General features: G+C 28.3%; 2 protein-coding genes across 3 annotated transcripts; both read left to right on the top strand.

Annotated features, from left to right (window-relative positions):
- The first annotated feature begins 3,171 nt into the window (after positions 1 to 3,171).
- On the top strand, positions 3,172 to 8,687 carry LOC111026864 (Golgi to ER traffic protein 4 homolog). Of its 2 annotated transcripts, none has more exons than XM_022305038.1 (9): positions 3,172 to 3,397; positions 4,455 to 4,700; positions 4,829 to 4,907; positions 4,972 to 5,066; positions 5,128 to 5,273; positions 5,343 to 5,481; positions 5,549 to 5,689; positions 5,770 to 5,924; positions 8,499 to 8,687. In XM_022305038.1, the coding sequence occupies exons 2-9, from the start codon at positions 4,582 to 4,584 to the stop codon at positions 8,585 to 8,587; spliced, it is 963 nt and encodes a 320-aa protein (XP_022160730.1). In that variant the 5' UTR covers positions 3,172 to 3,397; positions 4,455 to 4,581; the 3' UTR covers positions 8,588 to 8,687. The 2 variants fall into 2 exon arrangements, with proteins under 2 accessions (XP_022160730.1, XP_022160731.1); XM_022305039.1 differs by lacking the exon at positions 3,172 to 3,397 and adding an exon at positions 3,545 to 3,563.
- Positions 8,688 to 9,217: 530 nt separating this feature from the next.
- LOC111026870 (collagen alpha-1(IX) chain-like) lies at positions 9,218 to 21,745 on the top strand. The gene is made up of 17 exons (XM_022305044.1): positions 9,218 to 9,362; positions 11,138 to 11,211; positions 11,476 to 11,520; positions 12,447 to 12,678; positions 14,400 to 14,616; positions 14,849 to 15,016; positions 15,072 to 15,146; positions 15,209 to 15,427; positions 15,584 to 15,664; positions 15,719 to 15,814; positions 16,456 to 16,518; positions 17,287 to 17,341; positions 18,809 to 18,910; positions 18,976 to 19,053; positions 21,162 to 21,257; positions 21,321 to 21,374; positions 21,539 to 21,745. Exons 1-17 carry the CDS (start codon positions 9,346 to 9,348, stop codon positions 21,655 to 21,657), a joined length of 1,791 nt encoding a protein of 596 aa, XP_022160736.1. The 5' UTR covers positions 9,218 to 9,345; the 3' UTR covers positions 21,658 to 21,745.
- Positions 21,746 to 21,959: the final 214 nt, after the last annotated feature.

The following is a 21,959-nucleotide window of genomic DNA, read 5'->3' as shown; positions in this document are numbered from 1 at the left end:
AAATATTTTCACTCATTTTGACCTAAATTAATGTTGATAAACATTGATCAAAAACACTTGAAAATTTGATATAAAGCTCCTCATAAGTTACTGTTAGAAGAAATTAAAAAAAAATTGTGTTTGAACTGACGATATCTTTTTATTAGCGCTAGAAGTTAGAATTTTAACAAAATTGGACTAATCTTGAAAATTTGTAAATTATTTTGAGTTATAAATTCATAAATTCATTTTTATCTAAGATTCATAATATTTAATACAAGATTCGTAATAAGTTTGTTTATACTTTTCACAAAAAAATGTCTACCAGAAAGTCAAGGTAAATCTTTAGTTAGGTAATTTTAGTTTTTTTTTCTATAAGTGTTAATAAAATATTATTCGTTGAGTTAAAAAGCTTAAAAATTGAACTCAAGCTCCTCAAAGAGCAGTTTAAAAACATTCAAAATACATATTATGCACGATTTTTACGACGTAATATAGGTTCATATAGTACATACTGTAACCAATAATCTAAAAAATATATAAAACATTTTTTTTTACAGACATTTTAATTTCAAATTTGGACTCAATTAGATATTGAAACAAAGAATTAGTTTAGTTGTTTTGTTGTAATTTAAAAAAATTATACTTGGGTGCTTGAAACTTTTAAAATATATTGTATTATTGTTTTTTTATACACGTCACAATACAATTTTCAGATGCATTTTTTTCGGAAAAAAATTAATTTAATCTACTACAGGTAGTACTAACGCCTAATAGTGCAATTACTAATCAAGTAGTTTGCGTAGTACGTCAGTCGGAATATAGAACGTATAAATGTATAATATAAGAGATTCTGATTGATTATTATTTATTATTAATATTTAATATTTATTGTTTTTTGGATATTGTTTATATAAATTAAAATAAACTCCTTGAAATTTTAATTTGTATTTATTGATTTACTTTTAGTTGATTTTACTTTATGTCCTGAGATATGTAAGAAACATTATTTTATAATTTATTCAAGTTAAATAGGTAATGATAGGTTTTTATGTATTGATTGGAAAAAAATATATAAAAATTACATTACTGTATGTATATAAAATAATATTATTATTTTATTTTTTATATATTTAATGTACAAATTATATATTATTGTGTTTGTTTAATTGTTTAATAATTTTACAAACACAATAAAACATTTAAAAATATGGACAAGTAAGTAACCGCTCGTTGTACATGCAGTAAGTTATCCTAAATATGTATATTGTATCTATATGTATATATATGTATTGCAATGCTATTAATTCTATAATACGGTAGGCTCTACATCGACAAAAATTCTGGCACCGCCGCTGCGAACATACCTATAAAAAATAGGTATCTACTTAGTTAAGTATGAGTTATGACTTATGGTACACAATAATAATTTTAGGCAGCAACCTTCTTTACTCATAAATATATTTGAATATTTCATATTCTCTCATGAAAATTATATCATAACTTATAAATTATAACTATATAGTTGATAGCAGTGTTTCTTAACCTCACTTAGGGGTTCCGCAAAAGCACTTTATCTATAGATAATGTATACATCATCTTTTAAAAAAGTATAAATGATAATTTATACTTTTTTAAAGATAATTTTCATAGGGGTTCCGCATAAAAACAATATGTTTGTTTGGTGTTCCGTGATATTAAAAAGGTTAAGAAACACTGGTTTATAGTATCACGCAGAATAACACAATGATTATACAACATTGATATTTGATTATAAATGCCAACTATAAAAATGTATTTACATTCATAGGACAATGGTATTAGGTTGAATCTTTTTATGTGATACCCAATTATACTTTGATTGTTTAAAATTTTAAATATTCATATATAAGTACCTATATAGTTACACATTTGTAAATTGTATTATAAATAGGTATCATACAAATTAAAATTCATACACATCACATATTCACATCGGTGTTCAATAATATATATAGGTTTAACTGTTACTGCGTAGTTACTGCAGCGTAGTTATGTATAAAATACAAAAAATACAATTACAATAGATTATAGGTAACATATACCCATGGACATTAGAGTAGACTCTAGTGTTCATGCTTATACCTAAGCAAAAAACACATGTATAATATTATCAATATGATAATTAATCACATACAGTATAGGTCAAATATAAAAGGGGAATAGTAAGTTCCTACGCGAGAGCCGAGAGTAATAACAGATTTAATTTACATATATACCTACGTTAATTCCCACAAATGAGAGGAGTAAGTTCCTATACACAATATACCTACATATGAATGTAAAAATTAGGTTGTATCTTCAAAGTTCCTACCCGGCGATAAATTAATAGTCTAATAAATAAACTCAAAATTCTGATACTACTGAATTTTAAAACGAAACATTTATAAGTTTACCTAATAAGTTTTTCATTGATAAGAATAAATAATACATTTTTTTTTAGACAATTTATTGTAAAAGTTTGTAGGTAGTAGGAAGGTATCATTGTTCATTAATATCCTAACATAAGTATAATATATAGGAAATTAGGAACTAACATACGATGTTACCTATACATACCTAATTTTTTATCGTTTTATAATATTTTTTCAAAGTGTGGGATTTGTAGCGGGCTACGACCTCTACAAATATATAGAATAATATAATAAAATGTACCTACGATTATAGTCAACCTTACGCAATGAGCAAACTGTAATTAAAATAGTAAAATATATCAATACAGAAGTAGCAGCATCTGAAAATTTACTAGTTAATTGTAAACAATACTGTGCAAACAGCAAATATCACAATTTACAAGCAACAGCAGAGTCTTCGAAAGGGCTTGCATGCCGGCCAGTGTTCCGACCTTGCACAACACATAAAATATAATCTAAGAAACTATATTAACTAAGTATTCAAATAATGTATTCCTTTTCTACTAAGTACTAAGCAAAACCATTATTCATAATTTTAAGCACTCCATGTTCTATGTAGTAAACAACAGCTTTTCCATGACCACAAGGATCAAAAGGAGCCGATATTATAATAAACAAATAAAGAAGCCCGGGGTACAAGCGTACAGCATAATCAATAAATGTACCACCAAGATCTAAGCACACACACACACACACACACGCTATTGTATACTATTATCATTTTTGCTAAATAAAACTTATCATTTTTGTTCACTAGGAAAATTTTCTACACTTTATCGTTAAAAGTCATAGCCATTTGGATCGCTGAATGGCCGATTGAAACAACTGGCGCAGTCATGTAAAGGATTTTTCAAAGGAGGCAACCACCAAAGGCACACCGTCGACAAGAAAGACGAGCAACATTTCTTGTCGACAACTCCGAAAGAAAAGAACCAAATCAAACAACGTTGCAGCACTATGACGAGGTGAGCATCGATGAACACCGCTTTATTTTAAGTGAATAGTTAACTATACTAATACTATTATTTGCAACAGAACTGTCTGAACAATTGACATATTATATATATATATATATATTTGTTGGTACCTACCCATACAATATTTGTATCTGATAGATCTCGTGTAGCCCGTGTAAGTATACATTCGCCTTTAAATATTATACAAACATTATTATTACCCTCGACAGTCAGAGTGTCAGACATCCACCATTATATCTATTTTGATTTCTGTGGTACAGTGACAAATCCTCACTAATTTATTATGGATGCTAATGGAATATGATATTACAATACCCACTGAAGACTGAACTGCAGCCTGCAGGCCACCACGATGATGCAAATAATATACACATATAATATATAAATGTGTATTCAAATATATAATATATTATGATTTTAATGATAGTATAATGTAAACATAATAATATATCATACATTATCGAAATTATCTAATCGTACAGTGCTACAGCACCTAGACGTGATAGCATACATCTGGTGTAGACGTAAGCAGAAGTACTCAAATACCACAGAGGCATAGACTATTTAAAATACAAATAATATTATGATGATTTAAATCATGAATTAAAATATACCTACGTCTTGGTTTAGTTTTATGATTTAAAATTATTTTTGTGGAGTGTGACGCTAGAGTATAGTCTGGGCAATCATTGGCATCGGTATTCGGAGGTCCGGAGTCCGGAACAATGACGTACATATATCGGTAGACATAGATCTGTTCCAAAATGTCAGACTTCTAATCGCTGTTATCACAATGGCACTGTCGCGCTATCAGTTCTACGACTGCGTAACACTGTCTACTATACTCATTACTCACCAACACTATTAGGAAAACGAAAAAAAAGACAACAAATTGTACCTATCATGCGTGTCTCTGCAATATAATATTGTGTTCTGGCCATAATATTATATTATGTTGAATGTTATATGATTATTAATTAATTATAAAGTGAACTACGCGCAAAACGTCAACATGATTGTTCATATCTTTTAAAAATGCTCGTAGTTGCCGACCTCTGCCTCGCACAGAAATCCTATTAGAATATCGATTGCGTGCACCAGTGTTGTGACAGAAAGCAAGAACCCATCGTGTTATTTACACGCGCCAGCACATACAAGCACACACATTCAAAATGATGGTGAGACCGGATCCAAATAGCATCATAAATCGCGTGCGCCGGACCCTGAACAACGCGATCAGGGATGAGAACTTCTACATGGCTCATCAATTGTACAAGTCGCTCTTTTCCAGGTATGTCACCGAGAAATAATAATAATAATATTGATTACCATTTCAAAAATCACAATGGTACTTCAAGTGTGCAACTGTACATTGGTTGTCTATATAATACCATCACCGACCGTATTCTTTGATTGCAGATACATAAGCATGCAAAACAAAAACGCTGCCATAATGACACTGCAAGAAGGAATTATCGTCCTTCATGAAAATCATCAAGTAATTATTAAATATACATTCAATAAAACTCGTAATTAAACTTTTGAGTACATTCATATTTTAGGTTGGAATTGCTACTGATTTAGCACAACTATTTGCAAAATCCTTGTCAGCCCAGCATATCATTCCTTCTGAAAATATGTTTGATTTCATAAGAGAGTAAGTTTAATACTTAATTGCTTTTTGAAACCTATGTGCTTAAATTTTTATTTTTATATAGTGTATTCAGAAAATTTGGCCCATCACTATCTGCAGAACGAGATTCTATGTTGAATCTAATCATACAGTGGACAATTGAACATTGCCCAGAATATTCAATGGGACATCCAGGTTTACATAAACGTATAGGATATATCTATTGGTCAGGTAATTGGTCATACATTCTAATACAGTTTTGTGTTTAAAAATTAATGTACAAAATGTATACACATTTAGAGGCTAACTTTGCGTTAGCCCAGCATCATTATTTGAGATCAACAGATGGTTTGGCATTCGCAGCTATGTTGGTAGAAATGCATAAAACACGAGGATTAAAATATGAAGTTGATTTATTTATAACACAAGTTGTACTACAGTATGTATTTGAAAAATCCCATAAAAAATCAATATAGATTTTTTTATTTTTCATTTCTTTATTTTAGAGGATTGTGTATACGTAACATATCAATTGCACAGTCAACATTTCAGTCATATACTAAGTTACATCCTGCTATAAACGATGAACCCCCATACATTTTGCCTTTACTCAATTTCATTTGTTATTTACTGAAAATATTAGATGGGTAAGTAACTAACTATTTGTTTTACAAATGGTTTGTAACTATTAACTTTAATATCTAAATATATTATAATTGATATTTAGTGGAAAGCTAAAAACTTATATAGTACTTTGTGAGCAATATCAATCATCTTTGACCAGAGATCCGGGCTATACTGAATATTTAGATAAAATTGGGCAACTCTTCTTCCACGTCAAGCCATTTGAAAGGAGACCTAGACAACAACATGGATTTTTAGGTAAGTGTACCTATAGTAGTATTTATTTAGTATTATTAAAGTATGTTGTACTTATCATTTTATATTTTATATTTTAAATATAATTATTTTTTAATTAGTACATTTTTATTTTCGGTTTTAATTAATTATAGATTTAATTTTTGTTGGGAATTATAATTCTCTTTTAGCCTTTTGAATTATGTTCTTAATATAAAATACATAGTTGAACTATTGCATCATTAATTGACAACGGAATTGATTGATTTACTTATATTTTTCTTAGAATATTAATGAGATGTACAAGGTGTCCTGTGAGGATATACCCATTAGCCCGTAGAGGGGGACTTACTGCCCGGAAAACAACCGTTTTCTTGCCGTTTTACCTGTTAACTAAAAAAATCTTGAAATTAATGAAAATAAAATGTTGACAGGTCAACATTTTCAGAAAAACAAACTCGACAAAATTGATATGTTCAATTGCAAAAATAAAAAAAATAAAAAATAAATAAAATTCAAAAATAAAATATTTAATAAATACTCATTATTTCTTTGAGTCTAATAAAAAAAACAGATTTATGATATATTTATTATCTCAGGAGGTATCGCAATGGGTAAATCCTTGCGGGACACTCTGTATATAAATTTAATATTATACAGTAGCATGTTATTAATTTGTAATAACTACTACAGAGTAGTATACAGTGTGTGTTTGATCTATGCAGATGCTTCAAAGCTTAAAAATACATATAATCATGTACCATTGATTACCTTCAATTAGTTCAATGTATTTACTAACACGTTCAACATCAATCTTACATTCGCCCGCCAGGTTTGAATGTAAATCGCCCGCGATTGAATATAAAAAATTGGTAGATTTGACATAATAGTCAATACGGTAATGAATTGCCAATAGAAGCTGCTATAGTTGCCTACTAAAAATCTTAATACAAAACGGTTTACTGTATGTCAACAGTGACACCGGCTATGGGTGCCCAGTTACTCTTGTCAACTACGTGTTACGTGTACAATTTGATATTAGGGTTCTAAGTGTTAATAATATACTATTATTTATTTGTATATAAGATGAATTTATTTAAATAATTCAATTATAATGCTGAAAGAATTATTTAAAAAAAATGATGCATTGAAATATATCTAGTAATTGTGTATACAACCTAGGATAAGACATTATTTTGTTTGTTGTAATATCTATTGACAGGTCATAGAAATCTTGATTATTGCATACCTTGTCTTTGGTAAATTATTTAAATTCAGTCACACTTAGAAAATCAAACAAATTAAAAAAAATTCAATTCAATTACAAACAAATTACAGAATGATTTCTATAGTTTTTCATTTTTAAATTAAAAATATTTTTTTTTTTGTGTGACGAGATATTTCAACTTGATAAATGAACAAGAATGACTTTTTTATTACAAAAAAATAATGCAATACATTCTTAAATATGTGTATAGGCTGAATATTCTTTAATCTTTAAAATGTGCTCTAATATGCAAAATACATTTTTTTCTACAAATTCTGTACTGAATAAACTGGTCAGATTATTTACTCCCTAAAATTCTGCTCCCTAGTTATAAATAACAAAATCAAAGTCCAATGTGCTCTTTCTAACAAAAATAATTAATTAAATTGGACTATTCAATGAGGCGTGAGAGTTTTTTTTTGTAAACCATATTTTGAACAAGAAATTACGCTTTCCATTTTTGGTTGGGGGTATTGTTGACATCGGTCAGATGACTTGGCACCGGTATACAATCACACTCACACTAATCATCATTTACGACTAAAACAAAGGCTATGGACGGTGGCGGAGGAATAGCATAATACCTAAATATTGCCTCTTATTAAAGACACACGAGTGAGCCCCTTGATACATACATTTACTTTTGTCTCCCAGTATAATTATGGTGAATGGGGGGAGGCACAAGCCCCTTAAATACATATGTGTTTAAAACCAATTGCTATACAGTTTTATTATTCATAAAAGTGACTAACTAGCCAATTGTAAAACATTGGTTGTGCATATAATTTTATGTTGGTAAAATGTACTGAACTACCAACTCCTAATTAAAAAATTCTTGTTTACAACATTGCATCAAAATTATACTATTTAGCAGCCTAAAAAATGTCTGGTTGTTCAATCCTCTGGAATTCTAATACTATGCATATGATGTAAGTGCCCTATTCACATTTTTAGATAGTCATCCAATGTAGTTAAATTTATATATTGATAAACACGCATATAGAGCTAGATTTATAGATAATTTCCTTGGTAATTTATGTTGTTTTTGACAGCAAAATAAAAAATGCAAAGAGCAGCTTTTGCTACAATTAGTGAGGCATCAAACCCACATAATCTTACTTAGACAAAAACTGTAAAATAATCAGATAATTTGTATATCTATTTTTTATTGTAGCTTTAAATTATTATTAACCTTATATTTTCGAACTGTCAAAGTCAATTTCCTTTTGTTTAATTTTAATAAATTTAAATAATTATGATACTAAAATTGTATAATCATATTTAAATAAAAAACTTCATACACTAATACAAATGTTATTATTAATTTTCAGGTAATTTGATTAGTACATTAATGGGTGACTGTGATGGAGAACCACGTCCATCATCATCGCGTCCGATAAATGTAGAACCTCTTGATTAAGTCACATTGATTTAATAAAAAAAATACTTTACTTTTCAAACACTGGGTTTTTAATTTGTGTTTAAAAAAAATTAAACTAAATATAATATATAGCAATTTATTTGTGTTTTAATTCTTATTATTGTTACTATATTTTTTAAATGCGACTTGAAAAATCCATAATAATCTATTTAAAAAAACATCATTTTACATTACATTGATGTATTCAACTTAATAGTGTAATTATAACTAATGTATACTTATTGTTTTGTGTAATTTAACATAATCTGCAATCATTTAAATTTTTAACTTTTGGTTTTTGCTTATCTTAAGGATAGCTACAATTATAGTTCTTTAAAAAAAATTACACTAAGAATTTTAAACACTTATGTATTAAAATATAGTTTATTAAATGTTTTTTAGTATGTATTTATAAATCTATTTTAAAACTTACTAAAATCATATTATGTGTATATACTTATAAATAAATACTTATTATATATAATATATATAACACTGTCTACGTATAGTATACATATTTATATGTAAAATATACAAATAATAAAAACTATACTAAAAGGATGCAATATAATTAAAAACATTCTATCCCCTCTTTTTTCTACAGTGTAAGTGTAACCTCAAGATGTCTTGATCCACTTAAATTATCTCACAGTTATGGTTAAGCCACTGACGCGTTAATTCTGATGTTTTATCTTCTTATACTGATGAACATAAAACGTGCTAAAGTTTGTAATTCATTCTCATTTTAATTTCATAAGATGATGAACATAAAGGGGTAAGTCCTACATTTAAATTACTCCATTATTGAATTATTTAAGAAACATTTTATGAGCATTGAATGCCTATATAAAAAAAAAAATTATCCTTAAAACCATTGAATTGGAATTAGGATTTTTTTATCAATTGAAAAAAGTATGCTTTATGTTTAAAAATAACTGTGGTACCCTAAAAAATGGATGAAAAATAAAATTTTAACTTTTGATATAAATATTTTTGGTTACAGAATTAAATATTATAGGTCAGATTATTATGATGAAATGTTAAATATCAAGTTACATTGCCCTTCTATGGTAATAATAAACAATAATGAAGCTGTACAATGTAGTTATGTGCATATTATTGTGGTTAATATAAAATAGTTTATATTCTTATATGAATTTTCAAAGAACATAATATAGGTATGTTAGAAATTTGCATAGTTTTATAGTATAAACAAATTGCAGATTTTTGATACAAGTAATTTTTGCTCTGACAATTATTAGATCAACTTTACAAAAATATTATCAGTGTTCTCTCGTTGGTGTTTAACGATATTTTAAATTTTATGTGAATTTTGAGTATTTTTAAATATTAATATTATACGTACTCGTATTTATTTAATATCCTAAAAAATGCATTATTGCATTGATATATTTGGTTAAATTATTTTCGGTAAATTATAACCTGTTTATGACTAAAATATTTTTATACATAGATACATCGTATTTACGGTACTTCGTAGACGATATTATGGTTCTATGTCAATTCTTCCCATGTAGAGTAGATACGTATTGATGTGTTACCTACTTTATACACGGGTACCTAATTTACAAAACAAATAGAGTAATCTGTTGAAAAAATCATGATTAAGTATAATTTTTTTAATATTATACTTTAAGGTCTTGAGTGAAATTCTTTTTATTGTTTGGATTTTTACTTGAAACGTTGGTCGTATGAAATTATTTTCAATATTGATATAAATGTGGTTTTTACATGTTTACAAAAAGTTAATATATAATCATGATTCATGGTAAATTTTTGTTGAATTCTTACGTTTTTTTGTAACCTTTAATTTAATTTTACATTCGTATTCTAAATCAGAAGCTAATAAAATATTTTGAAACAAACTTTTTTTTTAAGATTTTAAATCATGGGTGTGAAGAGATGTAAGGGTACTCAACTTTTTTTAGTTAATATTCATTTCGTTAACAAAATTAACAATTATATAATATTGATGTTTTTGTCACAGCGTACCTGTAATTAGATAGGTAATAAAATAAATAATAATTAAATCATGAATTCTTTAAACTATATTATACAATTTTGAATTTCCTAATTACATTTTCGTTTTGAATATTAACACATTTTTTCTGAATAATTAAGGACCAGAAGTATAATATAGAATCATATCTTATCGTCGATTAGTGAGGTGACATAGGTATTTAAATACAGTAATATTTATTTTAAGTTTATTGTATGAATTCGTAAATTTGTTAAAAATAAAAAAAGCCAAATAAAATTAAGTGACGAAAATACAATATTAATTCAATAGTTTTTTTTAAAATCTGAATTCATCTAAATATCTAATATAATATATTTGGCACAAGACCTAACGTTCACTAATCTTTCTAAATTTAACACGTCGGTCTCTGGATATTTGTCGAAAGTAATAAACCTATCACGATGGCACGCTTTAACGGAACTCGTAAATATTACATATTTTAAAGTCGGGTTTATCGTATATATAACTTAAAATATATTTGTGTAGGTTTATTAATTTTTTTTTTTCAGAAATTATTTAAGATGGACACAAATTGCTTTATTTGCAACGATTATATTTCCAACTGGAATAAACGCTTCAGCAAGTAAGTGCTTTGTATGCCTATCTACGCCTACACCTAATTACATATTAGAGAAACGATTTTAATGCTAATTATATGTGTATATTTATTGTGTAGAGTATAATATATACATATAGATATTATATATTAATATACTATAGCCTATCAGTTTCAGATATCACTATCAAGCTATAAAAAGGAATTTTTTACTCTATTTTAAAAATAAGCTATCCTATTATCCCTAAATACTTATAAAGTAGGTACATGATGTTATTTTTTTGGTTACAGATAAAAAATCTCAGGCACATTCTGGACTTTCTACCGATTATTCAGGTAACTTATAAATATACCTTTTACTTACCTAGCTAAATACCTCACTAATATTTAAAAAAATGAGTTCTCACTACATACTGTGTCGTGTAAAGTTAAATATTCAATTCAACGTGTAGGTATAATGTGTTACCAACATTTTATTATGTACCTATTTGACCTAATAGATATGCGGAACACGACACGACACGGCGTGTGGTGAGGAGACCAAGAACCCGGCCCTAGGTAGGTACCTATTAATAGGTATAATTAACTAATTTGTTAAATATATAACCTGTACATGCAACATGAGGGTGAACAGCGTGAAAATGTAGGTGCAATGGCAGGCACCTAATTGAACTTCATGAAAGTAGGTAATCAATAATCATCATTGATTGTCTTGGAGGCCTCCAATAATCTTGATTATTGTAATAGGAGTTTCATTAGTTGATACAAACATTATCGCATAGACATTTTAACAATAATATGACTAGTGACTACGATATTAAACTTTAGGAAAATTTAGATTTTAGATCAAGACTCAAGAGATTATAGTAGGGTGAAACCAAGGCAACCGAACCTCTTATTCTTAAAGAAATATTTCGCTTTTTTCTGATCATTCAAACTAATTGAAAGATAAATAAAAACGACTATACGATAAAGTTCTGTCCGATGAACGACTGCCGTGTTGACAAATTTATCCAGCAACTGTTAGCGCGGTGTGCGTAATATATAATTTAATATTTCCAAAAAAAAAGTAGATAGTAGCGACCGAGATACATATCCGTTATTGTGAACGCCATTGACCTCATAGACACAAATAATGCTATTCACATGTTCACACATCTGTTAAAATCGTAATTTACATATTATTTTACTATTAAATATTTATCATTTTTATTATTATGGGTACGCCGGTCACGCTATAAAAACGGTAATGTTTTATACAGATTATGATGAGGGCACCAGTAAGCCCGTTAAAGACCAAGCATTGGCGCAGGTGCCGTGCGGAGACTTCCGGCCTGGGGAAGACGATTTACAAATAATCGATTTCATTAGAAAATTTGGGTTGGATTCGGCAGAAGAAATATACAAAAAAAGTGTAATCAAAGTGACAGGATCTAACCGTTTTCAGACTGCTTATAGAGTGGAAAAAACAGCACGTTTAATAATGCCCACAAGGTATGTAACACAGGAATCGGGGTAAAAAAGTCGTAGGAAAAAAGTTCGAGGCATAAAATGCTCGAAGTTGATAGCTCTAAACATAAAAAGTCCGGTAGATATAATATATGTCACAATATTTAAAAAAATTAATTCAATGATTATAATTAGGTACTTAGTAATTAGTGTCATTACCATTATATACATAAAATATTATAATGATTTCTCAGTTTAGGTAATTAAGTATTAACTATCTAGCGAACTATCTTAACTAAAAAATTCCGTTATAACAAAATTTAAAATGATATATTTAACTGATTTATTTTGCGAATACTTTGCTGATATTGGTACCTGCTACAAGATTATTTTTGAATTTCGTCAGGTAAAGCATTTAGTCAATTTATATTAATACTAATTGGAAGTTTGATTGCGCATCACATCATACTTTTTCTTTTACCAGTTTTACCTAATTATATGTACCGGACTTTTTCACCTTGGCCTTTTTTTACTCGGCCTTCTTTCCTAGGACTTTTTACCTCGGACTTTTTGGTAGAACCTATGCCGTAACACAGTTATCAACAATTGTAAAGTGTAGAGAGTAGTCTGTAGAGACTATTGTTGTAGAGTCTAATGAGTCTATACTATATTACTGTAGACAGTATACTAATATTTAAGTACTAAAATGTCTTAACTACTAACGTCTAACACGCACAACACTGCAACAGTCACTGTTACCGGGATACCCATATGGGTTTAGACTATTATAGTAATTAATAGATAATATAACAAAGTCTACAGTAATATTACTAGTAATGGTAACAGTAGACAACAGTGATAGTTGGTACAATGGTACTTGGTACCTAGCCACCTAAATACCTACTAATAAATAATGATAATATAATTATTTTTTAATTACATTGAACTGCATTGACATAACTACAAAGAAGTATTAGGTGGCCTAGTGCACTGGTTTAATATTAGCATTTCCGGAAACTAGTTAGTACTAAAATATTAATAAACACTGTTTCACCTATTATTATCACTATTTTACTACCTATAATTAAAAAAGTTATTACAATTTAAAAATCCATGATAAATGTACCCACACTTACTTTATAATAATAAATAGAATAACAAAAACAGTGAAATATAAAATAATGAATTCCTACTTATGAGTTACAGAAATTCAATATAATAATATGGCTTACCATTTAAAATAAATCATTTTATAAAACTTTTTTATATACTACAGTATGTCAGCATCAAAGATTTTCAATTTTTTTACTATACACTATATTATAAGTGTTAGGTAACTTATAGTTAATATAATAGGTACTATAATAGAACATTTATTGCTATTATATTTAAAATCAAAAGAAACCACAACATTTTCAAAATAATATTATTATATTTTTTCTAAAAATGGTCCAATTGTTTTAATTAGTATTCCTTCGCGGCGTGAAACTACGCCGCAGTTATTCTTATTGACTGAAAACTATAAAACTTCAAAAACATACATATACAAGCCAATAAGGCAGGATCTATGACTTATGTTCGCACTCCATTTTGTATGAGATTATGATATCATTAACTATGAAATAGTTAGTAGGTAATTACTAATTAGTAATTACTATTAGGTATATTTAAATATTATTAAGTAGATTATTACTATTATTATATTTATCAATAGATTATAATATAGAGATACATTTAAATGTTAATACTGTTTTATTTGTTTATAGAAATGTATTTCCCTTGGGCATACCTCAGCAATTTTCTTTTATTGCTACCTTTAGCTCAAAAATGGTAACCAGAGCACAGTGGCACATACTTAAGATTGTTGATTATCAAAATAGCACTAATTTGCTAATTTCACTAAATCAAGTTGTAGGGACTGTAGAGTTCTCTATTGTTAATTATGATGGGTACTTGCAAACTGTTAAATTTGAAGCCAACTACGTAAGTGAATTTAATATACTAATTGAACAATTAAACCATAAACAACCAACCCTTTTCTACTCATTAGTCATCATGTACTAGCTTTTTGGGTATTAATAAGATATATGTAAGAACATTGATGAACATATAAATGTAAATATTTAATACAAACTACATTTGGTACCTAATAATAATATTAAATATGTATTGTTTCTTTGTTTAATGATAAAATCTAATTTCTCAAATTGTTTAGATTTTTGATAGAAATTGGCACAAATTACATTTCGGAGTATTTTACGATAGAGTAGTACTTTACATAGACTGTAAACAAGTTGGTGTTAAAATGTTGGAACCCAGAGGTACAGTGGATATGTTTGGTAATACAGCCTTAGTGATAAATAACGATTACCAAGCAGCACCAGTAAGTTGCATTTTAAGCTATAATTAATTTCAAACTATAAATTAAGCTGATTTAGGTAGATGTACAATGGATAACACTGAGTTGTGATCCAACGAAACCTCAACGGGAAGGATGTGCAGAATTGTATCTAGTAATAATTGAAAATAATTTTTTACTTATGTTTATCTTAAATAACTTAAAATTGTCATAAAGATGAGAGAAGAAACTGTACAAATTCAACAGCCAGATGTAGCTACTACTGGTAGTAATTGTCCTCACCGAGAAAATCAATGCGCGAACAAACATCCACCAATTGTGAATCAAAGTAAACAGGGACCACCGGGACCACCGGGACCACAAGGGCAAGAAGGACCACGGGGGCTAACAGGACCACAAGGCCCTCCAGGTCAACCAGGAATCTCAGGAGCAGAAGTAATAAAAATCTTATTTAATCATACTTTGTACAGACAAGTTATAACTTATAGGTTATTAATTTGCCATTAATTAAAGGAATAACTGTATACCTAATCATTAGTATTTTTTCTAATCATCGTTTCATAAATACAAATATGTACAATTTATTTAAAGGGCCCACGAGGATATCAGGGTTTACCAGGTACGCCAGGTATACCAGCATTGCCCGCTTTACAAGGAGAAAAAGGGGAACAAGTAATAATGACTAATTCAAATTATGTAAAATAAAATTAATCAAATTAATTACAGGGAGAACCTGGAATTCAAGGTAATAAAGGTGAACCTGGACTCCCTGGGACCATAACCTATATTCCAGCTAAACCAGAAATACAATATATAAGACCGGTAAGTATTTATTTAGTAGTGAAATATTCTACTGTTACTTAAATTATCAATATACCTATAAACTTAATGTAATTTTCAAAACATTCAGACTCGGTTATTTATGCACAAATGCCCAAGAGCATTTAAAATTGTTCTGGTTTTAGATTCTGAGCGAAGCGATAAATCATAAATTTATTAATTTTACGATGATGTATTTTTTCTCTGCCTGTCACATTCTGGAGTAGTAAAAATGATTCGATTTTTTACTTGAGCATCTTTTCTGGTAGGAATCAACAAGTGAATATTTTTAGTACTTTAAAGGGTCAAAAGTAAATAATCTTAGTGGTTTTCAAAAGCCTCAGGAAAAACAATGAAAAAATTAAGTAAAAACGAGAACTTTTACGCAAAATCAGTTATCAACAAAATCATTAATTAAACAAGTGTGCGTAAATCAAAAATTATTAACCATGGTGAGTAAATACTTTAAGCTTTAAAGTAATGTTGGTATGATAGACCTTCTATGCTCAGAATCGTTTTTCATATGCAATAATGACCCTTACGGCCCCCATTACAGTACCAACAATATTACAGAGAGGTACCTACCTCGTACCTAAACCTACTTTCCACATTTCTTTATATTTTGTTCACATATTTTTTCACAGGGAACACTTAGCACACCAGGGGAAAAAGGAGAACGAGGAGAACCAGGATTGCCAGGTTATTCAGTATGTTATTTACTAATTATTTCTTTTGATTTTAGCAGTGTTGTAAAGAATAGGTAGTTTAAAATATTATTTAAAATATACTTGAATAATAATAATAAAATTGTACTGGAATACTTAGAAATAAATATGATAATTAAGTAAATTAAAAAAAAATCATGACTTAGGTACATTCTTAGTTTGTATTAAACATTTTTTTAAATTATAATAATTCTACTTTGATAAGAAGAGCCCGGATTTAAATACTCTACAAACCATCAAAAAAATGCATTTTACCGTAATATTAGGTACCTATAATAGGTACTTCAGTTATAAATTATAACTTATAATATATAATATATTTAAAATATTTTTCTAAACATTTATTAAAAAAACTGAAATTTGAAAAATGTTATGAAAAGTTGACTCATTAATTTGTACAATTGATGAGGTGACTGCCGGTGACGATGATGTTGACTGCAGACACGTATATATTTTAAGGCTCTACTACAAAATGTAATTTTAAATGCACCAAACAAATTTAGATTAAAACTATAACAAAATGTTTAGATGGCCGAAAAATGGTAAAAAATATCAAATAATAGTTTTACTGTTGTATTTTTGAAGTATCTGTTTCATGAAACAAATTATGTTCTTGGAAAGTATTGTCCAAGATATCCCAAAAAGATGCACTTCGCATTGAAATCCGGATCCTACTGATAAATAATAACTTTACAACACTGCAGTATAGCGATATGTAATATAATTACATTTTTATGATTTTTTTATTAGGGAAATGGTTTTACTGAAAATGAGATAAAAGAAATGTGTAAATCAATTTTGAAAGGTAAATTTATTTTTTTAAACTAGATTACGAATTAATTGTTGCACTAAGTACTAGAACTAATGTACTAATAATATATTGTAGTATAGACCAGAAGTGGCCAATTTGTGGATCACAACTCACGAACCGCATGCGTCTCTGGTCATAGTTGTATGTGGCTCGCGTCTTATTTATAAGAACCAACATTTAAATTTTTTTTTCGTGTACATTTATAAAAAAAAAATATTTTTACTATATAGATATAAGGCTACAGAATAATGATTAATAAACAAAAATATATAGAAAATTAATATGAATAATAAATAAAATAATAAACATTAAGCTAAATTTGTTTGTGCGGTATTTTTTTCGTGTCTACTTTTTTAGAAAGATTCTTAGGATCTAGTTACATTTATGTAAGAGTAGTTTTTAGTAATTCTGTGAGATAATCATCAGTCAAATTTGAATGATATTTCGACTTAATTATTTTCATTATTGAATAAAGCGATTCACATAGACATAGTTGGTTTAGCAAATTTTCATTTCATCGAACATAGTATATATTTTTCCTCAAATCGGAACCGATAGGAAATACTCGACTAAATGTGCTGTGTTTGGTTTTTTCGTAATGACGTTTTAAATTACTGACCTTAGACTGTGATAATGTAAGTTGGCATGTGAGACAAAATGGTTTATCGCTTTTCTGTATGAAAAATTAAAGCTCATCCCATTCTAATTTAAATTCCCGTTTTTCTTCTTCATATATACGTCGAAACTAATAACTTTCGCAATATGTATCTGTAAAATGTCTCAAATATTTTATAAGCAAATTAAGGTGTTTACAGCAGGACTATTTAACACAGACTATTTTAACAACGATATAATTTTATAAAGTGCCTATTGGAATTCGTTAGAAAACGCATAATCTAATCAAAACAAAAATCTAAATAATATTGAACTAATTTGTAATTTGATATGTTTATCGGTTGTTAGCTATCTTTATTACTTTTGTGTTATAAAAGTACAGATTAGATAAAATTATAAAATTAATTTACACATATTTTGGCTCTTGATATCATTGCATTTATATATGTGGCTCGCGAACATATTCATGTTGGTCACCCCTGGTATAGTCCATACATACTTATTAGTGCCATACTATATCTCAAAATCTTTGTACTTAAATGTGTCTTACAAATAGTGTAGATAAACATTAAAAATCTAAATGTATTGAAAGTTAAATTTGTTTAAGAAAAAATAAATAAGTTTCCTTAGTTCCCAAATCCCAATAATCATATTTTTGTTAATTTAATAATGACCTGTTAAAATTGTATATAAATAGATTTCTAGCATTTTAACTATACTTACTTAATTATAAATATTATTTTTATATTTAAAAAAATATACATTCCAGAATTGACTCTTTATCATGCCTTGCCAACCATATTTTGAATGTACAGGTTTTAATAATATTTTTATGATCATTCCTAGAACAATTAGCAGAACTAACAAACACTTTCATTGGTCCACCTGGGCCCCCGGGTCGGTCAATTATAGGTAAACCAGGTCCACCAGGTTCGCAAGGTCCTCCAGGTAACTTTATAGCATGAAAAATATATAAAAAGTGAACAAATTAAATAAATTTATCTTATTTTTAGGCGAGCCTGGATCACCAGGCTTAGGAATGCCCGGCGAAAGAGGTTTTCCAGGATCTCCTGGTGTGCAAGGATCAACCGGTAAGTTTTTAATTGTTAATATATTAGGCTTACGGAGAATAATAGTACTCAGTGTAGAAAAATTAAAATAATTTTTTTTGTGCCTACTTTAAAAAAATGTCTTAATCTATAGGTAAAGAGGTTAGAGGTACCTCTAAAGGTTTATTAAACATAAATATATAATATACTAAGTACATGAAAATATCATGTAAATCCGGCATGTAAATTCATAGGCTCATAGCTACTTCGTCTTATGTGTCATGTGCTTTTTATCGTATTCTTATTGGCTGTTGTTATTATGGTATCATTCATTAACCGTGATCTACTAGAAAATGTCCTGCAGGCAGTGGCGTATATAGGGGGGAGGCCCCCTAGGCCAGAGCCCATAGTGAAATTGCAGGTTCAATTAAAGTATTTCTTGTATATTTACACTGTTAACAGTTTTTCACCATGATTAAGTTAGCCGGTTGATTAAAATCATTTTTGAGTAATCTACAAGGAAATGTTAGATATATTGACGAGACTTGCTTTAATGACTTATTGACTTTGATGTTAAATTCATAGTAAGATAACATTAAAATATACAAACGACACTGTCAATATTTTTAAAAAAAGAAACAAAAAATTAATTTTACATAATAATTATAAAATTGAATTGCGCAATTTTTATTTGAACTGTATAATATGTCATAATTCTTAATTATATAACAGCTGCTCCCTTAAAAATGTATAATTATGGCTATGCTGCTTGACTAGTGATAATTGATAAATCGGCCCATAGTGAAAATAATTCGTATATACGCCACTGCCTGCAGGGTAGGGCCGTCAACCTTAAGTTTTTTTAAACACGACAAGATATAAACGACCACGACGTAGCTGCGAACCCGGCTTAACTGTGTAAGATAGGACCATTTAAACATGCAATCTATTAATAGGTTTAATGGTTAGAACCAGTGGCGTAGTTATGATTTTGTTCTGGCCGTTCTAGGAGGTATGGATATTTTTTCTAAAGAAACGTCGGTTTGGGCTTTGCTATACTTCCCGCAATACCATACAGCACTATGTTTTTTTTTAATACACCTCTATACACAGTAAAATTATTTATGTTGAACGCTTTTAACATATTTTTTTTATCTATAATATATAGTTAAATATATTATTCCTCACTTCTCGCTATTTCTCATAGATAGCAAAACGTATGGACTTGAAATTTGAAATTAAAACTGTGTTAATTTATTTTTATAAGCTTTTTATAAGAAACCTTGTTCTATATTTTCAATCATTATTGAACATTTTATACATTTTTAAATACAAAATAATTTGTAAATATTTGAGGTTTTGATGGATTTTGTCAAACTTTAAATGCTTATAAAAAAAATTCGTATCTATGTACCTTTAATATATTTAAAAGTTTTAGATGAATTGTAACAACTTACGAGGAACCTTTTGAATCATCAAACATTTTTGATATAGATACTTACAGAGAAAAACCAAAAATAATTTCGAATTTAAAATGTCTATAAACAGCTCACAACCAGTCCAAATATTTTAAAAATTGTATCATTTCGAAAAAATAATAAAAATAAACAACTGGTGAAAATTTAAAGTATCTACTATCTAAACTCATTAGTTTTTGAGTTACACCAAAAAACCAAATTGATTTTTTAAAGACTGTTTTTCGCAAAAGTACTCAATAATTCAGTTTTTTAGGGGAGTTACCTATGGACATTTTTAATTTACGCTGTACGTAAAACTTGCTAAAAAATTGAACCATCGTAAAAAACCCACATATACAACCACATAATATTCTTACCATCAAGTTTCATAATAGGTCGATTCCCTCAAATTTGAAAACTAACAGAGCTAAACATGACCTGCTGAGCTTAAATAGTTAAATATGCAATGTAGGAAAAGCACTTGTAAGATGGAGACAACAAAATATGTCTGTATAGCGTCCTGTTAATTTTTTTTTTAGTTTTTCATGGTTGTTTAAAAAAGTTTTGAGAGTTTATACTCGTCAGTGACAACTGATAGTAATGATTGTATTCTAAGAAAAATGTATTCTTTATTAAGTTAATTAAAATGTATTATTTTATTCTAGTACGCACTGTTGAATTTTTTGTCGGTAGGTTCTGAGGGACCAGTCGGGCCAAAAGGAGATAAAGGAGAGCGTGGAAGCGAAGCTGTTGCATATGAAGGACCACCTGGACTCCCCGGTCAACCCGGTATTAATATTTAATATTGACTTAACCTAACATTTTTTGCAATGTATTATGATTTATGTTTAGGTCCAAGTGGAGCACATGGTAGACCAGGAGATAGAGGTGAACCAGGAAGACCAGGTATGAATTTTGTTTATTATGTTAAGACTTTTACACTAATTTTTTTAATGAAAATTAATTTAAGTCATGAAAAATAAATATTTTTTTTGTACTTACATAATATCGTAAACTGGTAGCTAAATTTAATCTTGATCTGATAGATAACTTGCATTTTTTGTAAACAGGTCCAATTGGTCCAAATGGTTATCCTGGACCTCAGGGTCCGCCAGGATACTGTGAAATGTGTAATAATGTCTACTATGCAGGTAGACCACCAGCAGCTGGAAATTTCAAAGGACCTTGAGTCATACAAATGTATACAATCAATTTTATATTTAATTATATATTACTTATCAACATTTACTAATAAAGACTTATTAAAAAAACAAACAAGTATTTTCAATAAAAATTAAAATGATAAAATTAAAGATGGTGATAATTGTAATTTGTACTGAAAATAACGACATTTTTTTATAGTATCTAATCTATTTAAAAATGTTTTTAATAATAGGTACCTATAAATAAGAAAAAAATAAAAATTGTGTAAGCATGATACAATATTAGTACCTACGTCTAGTTTTATTTGTGTAGGACTATAAAAGATTT

This window comes from Myzus persicae, unplaced genomic scaffold (assembly GCF_001856785.1).
Source record: "Myzus persicae strain clone G006 unplaced genomic scaffold, MPER_G0061.0, whole genome shotgun sequence".
Taxonomy (NCBI): domain Eukaryota; kingdom Metazoa; phylum Arthropoda; class Insecta; order Hemiptera; family Aphididae; genus Myzus; species Myzus persicae.
The sequence above is the reverse complement of the archived record's forward strand: the minus strand, read 5'-3'. Positions and strand labels throughout refer to the sequence as shown.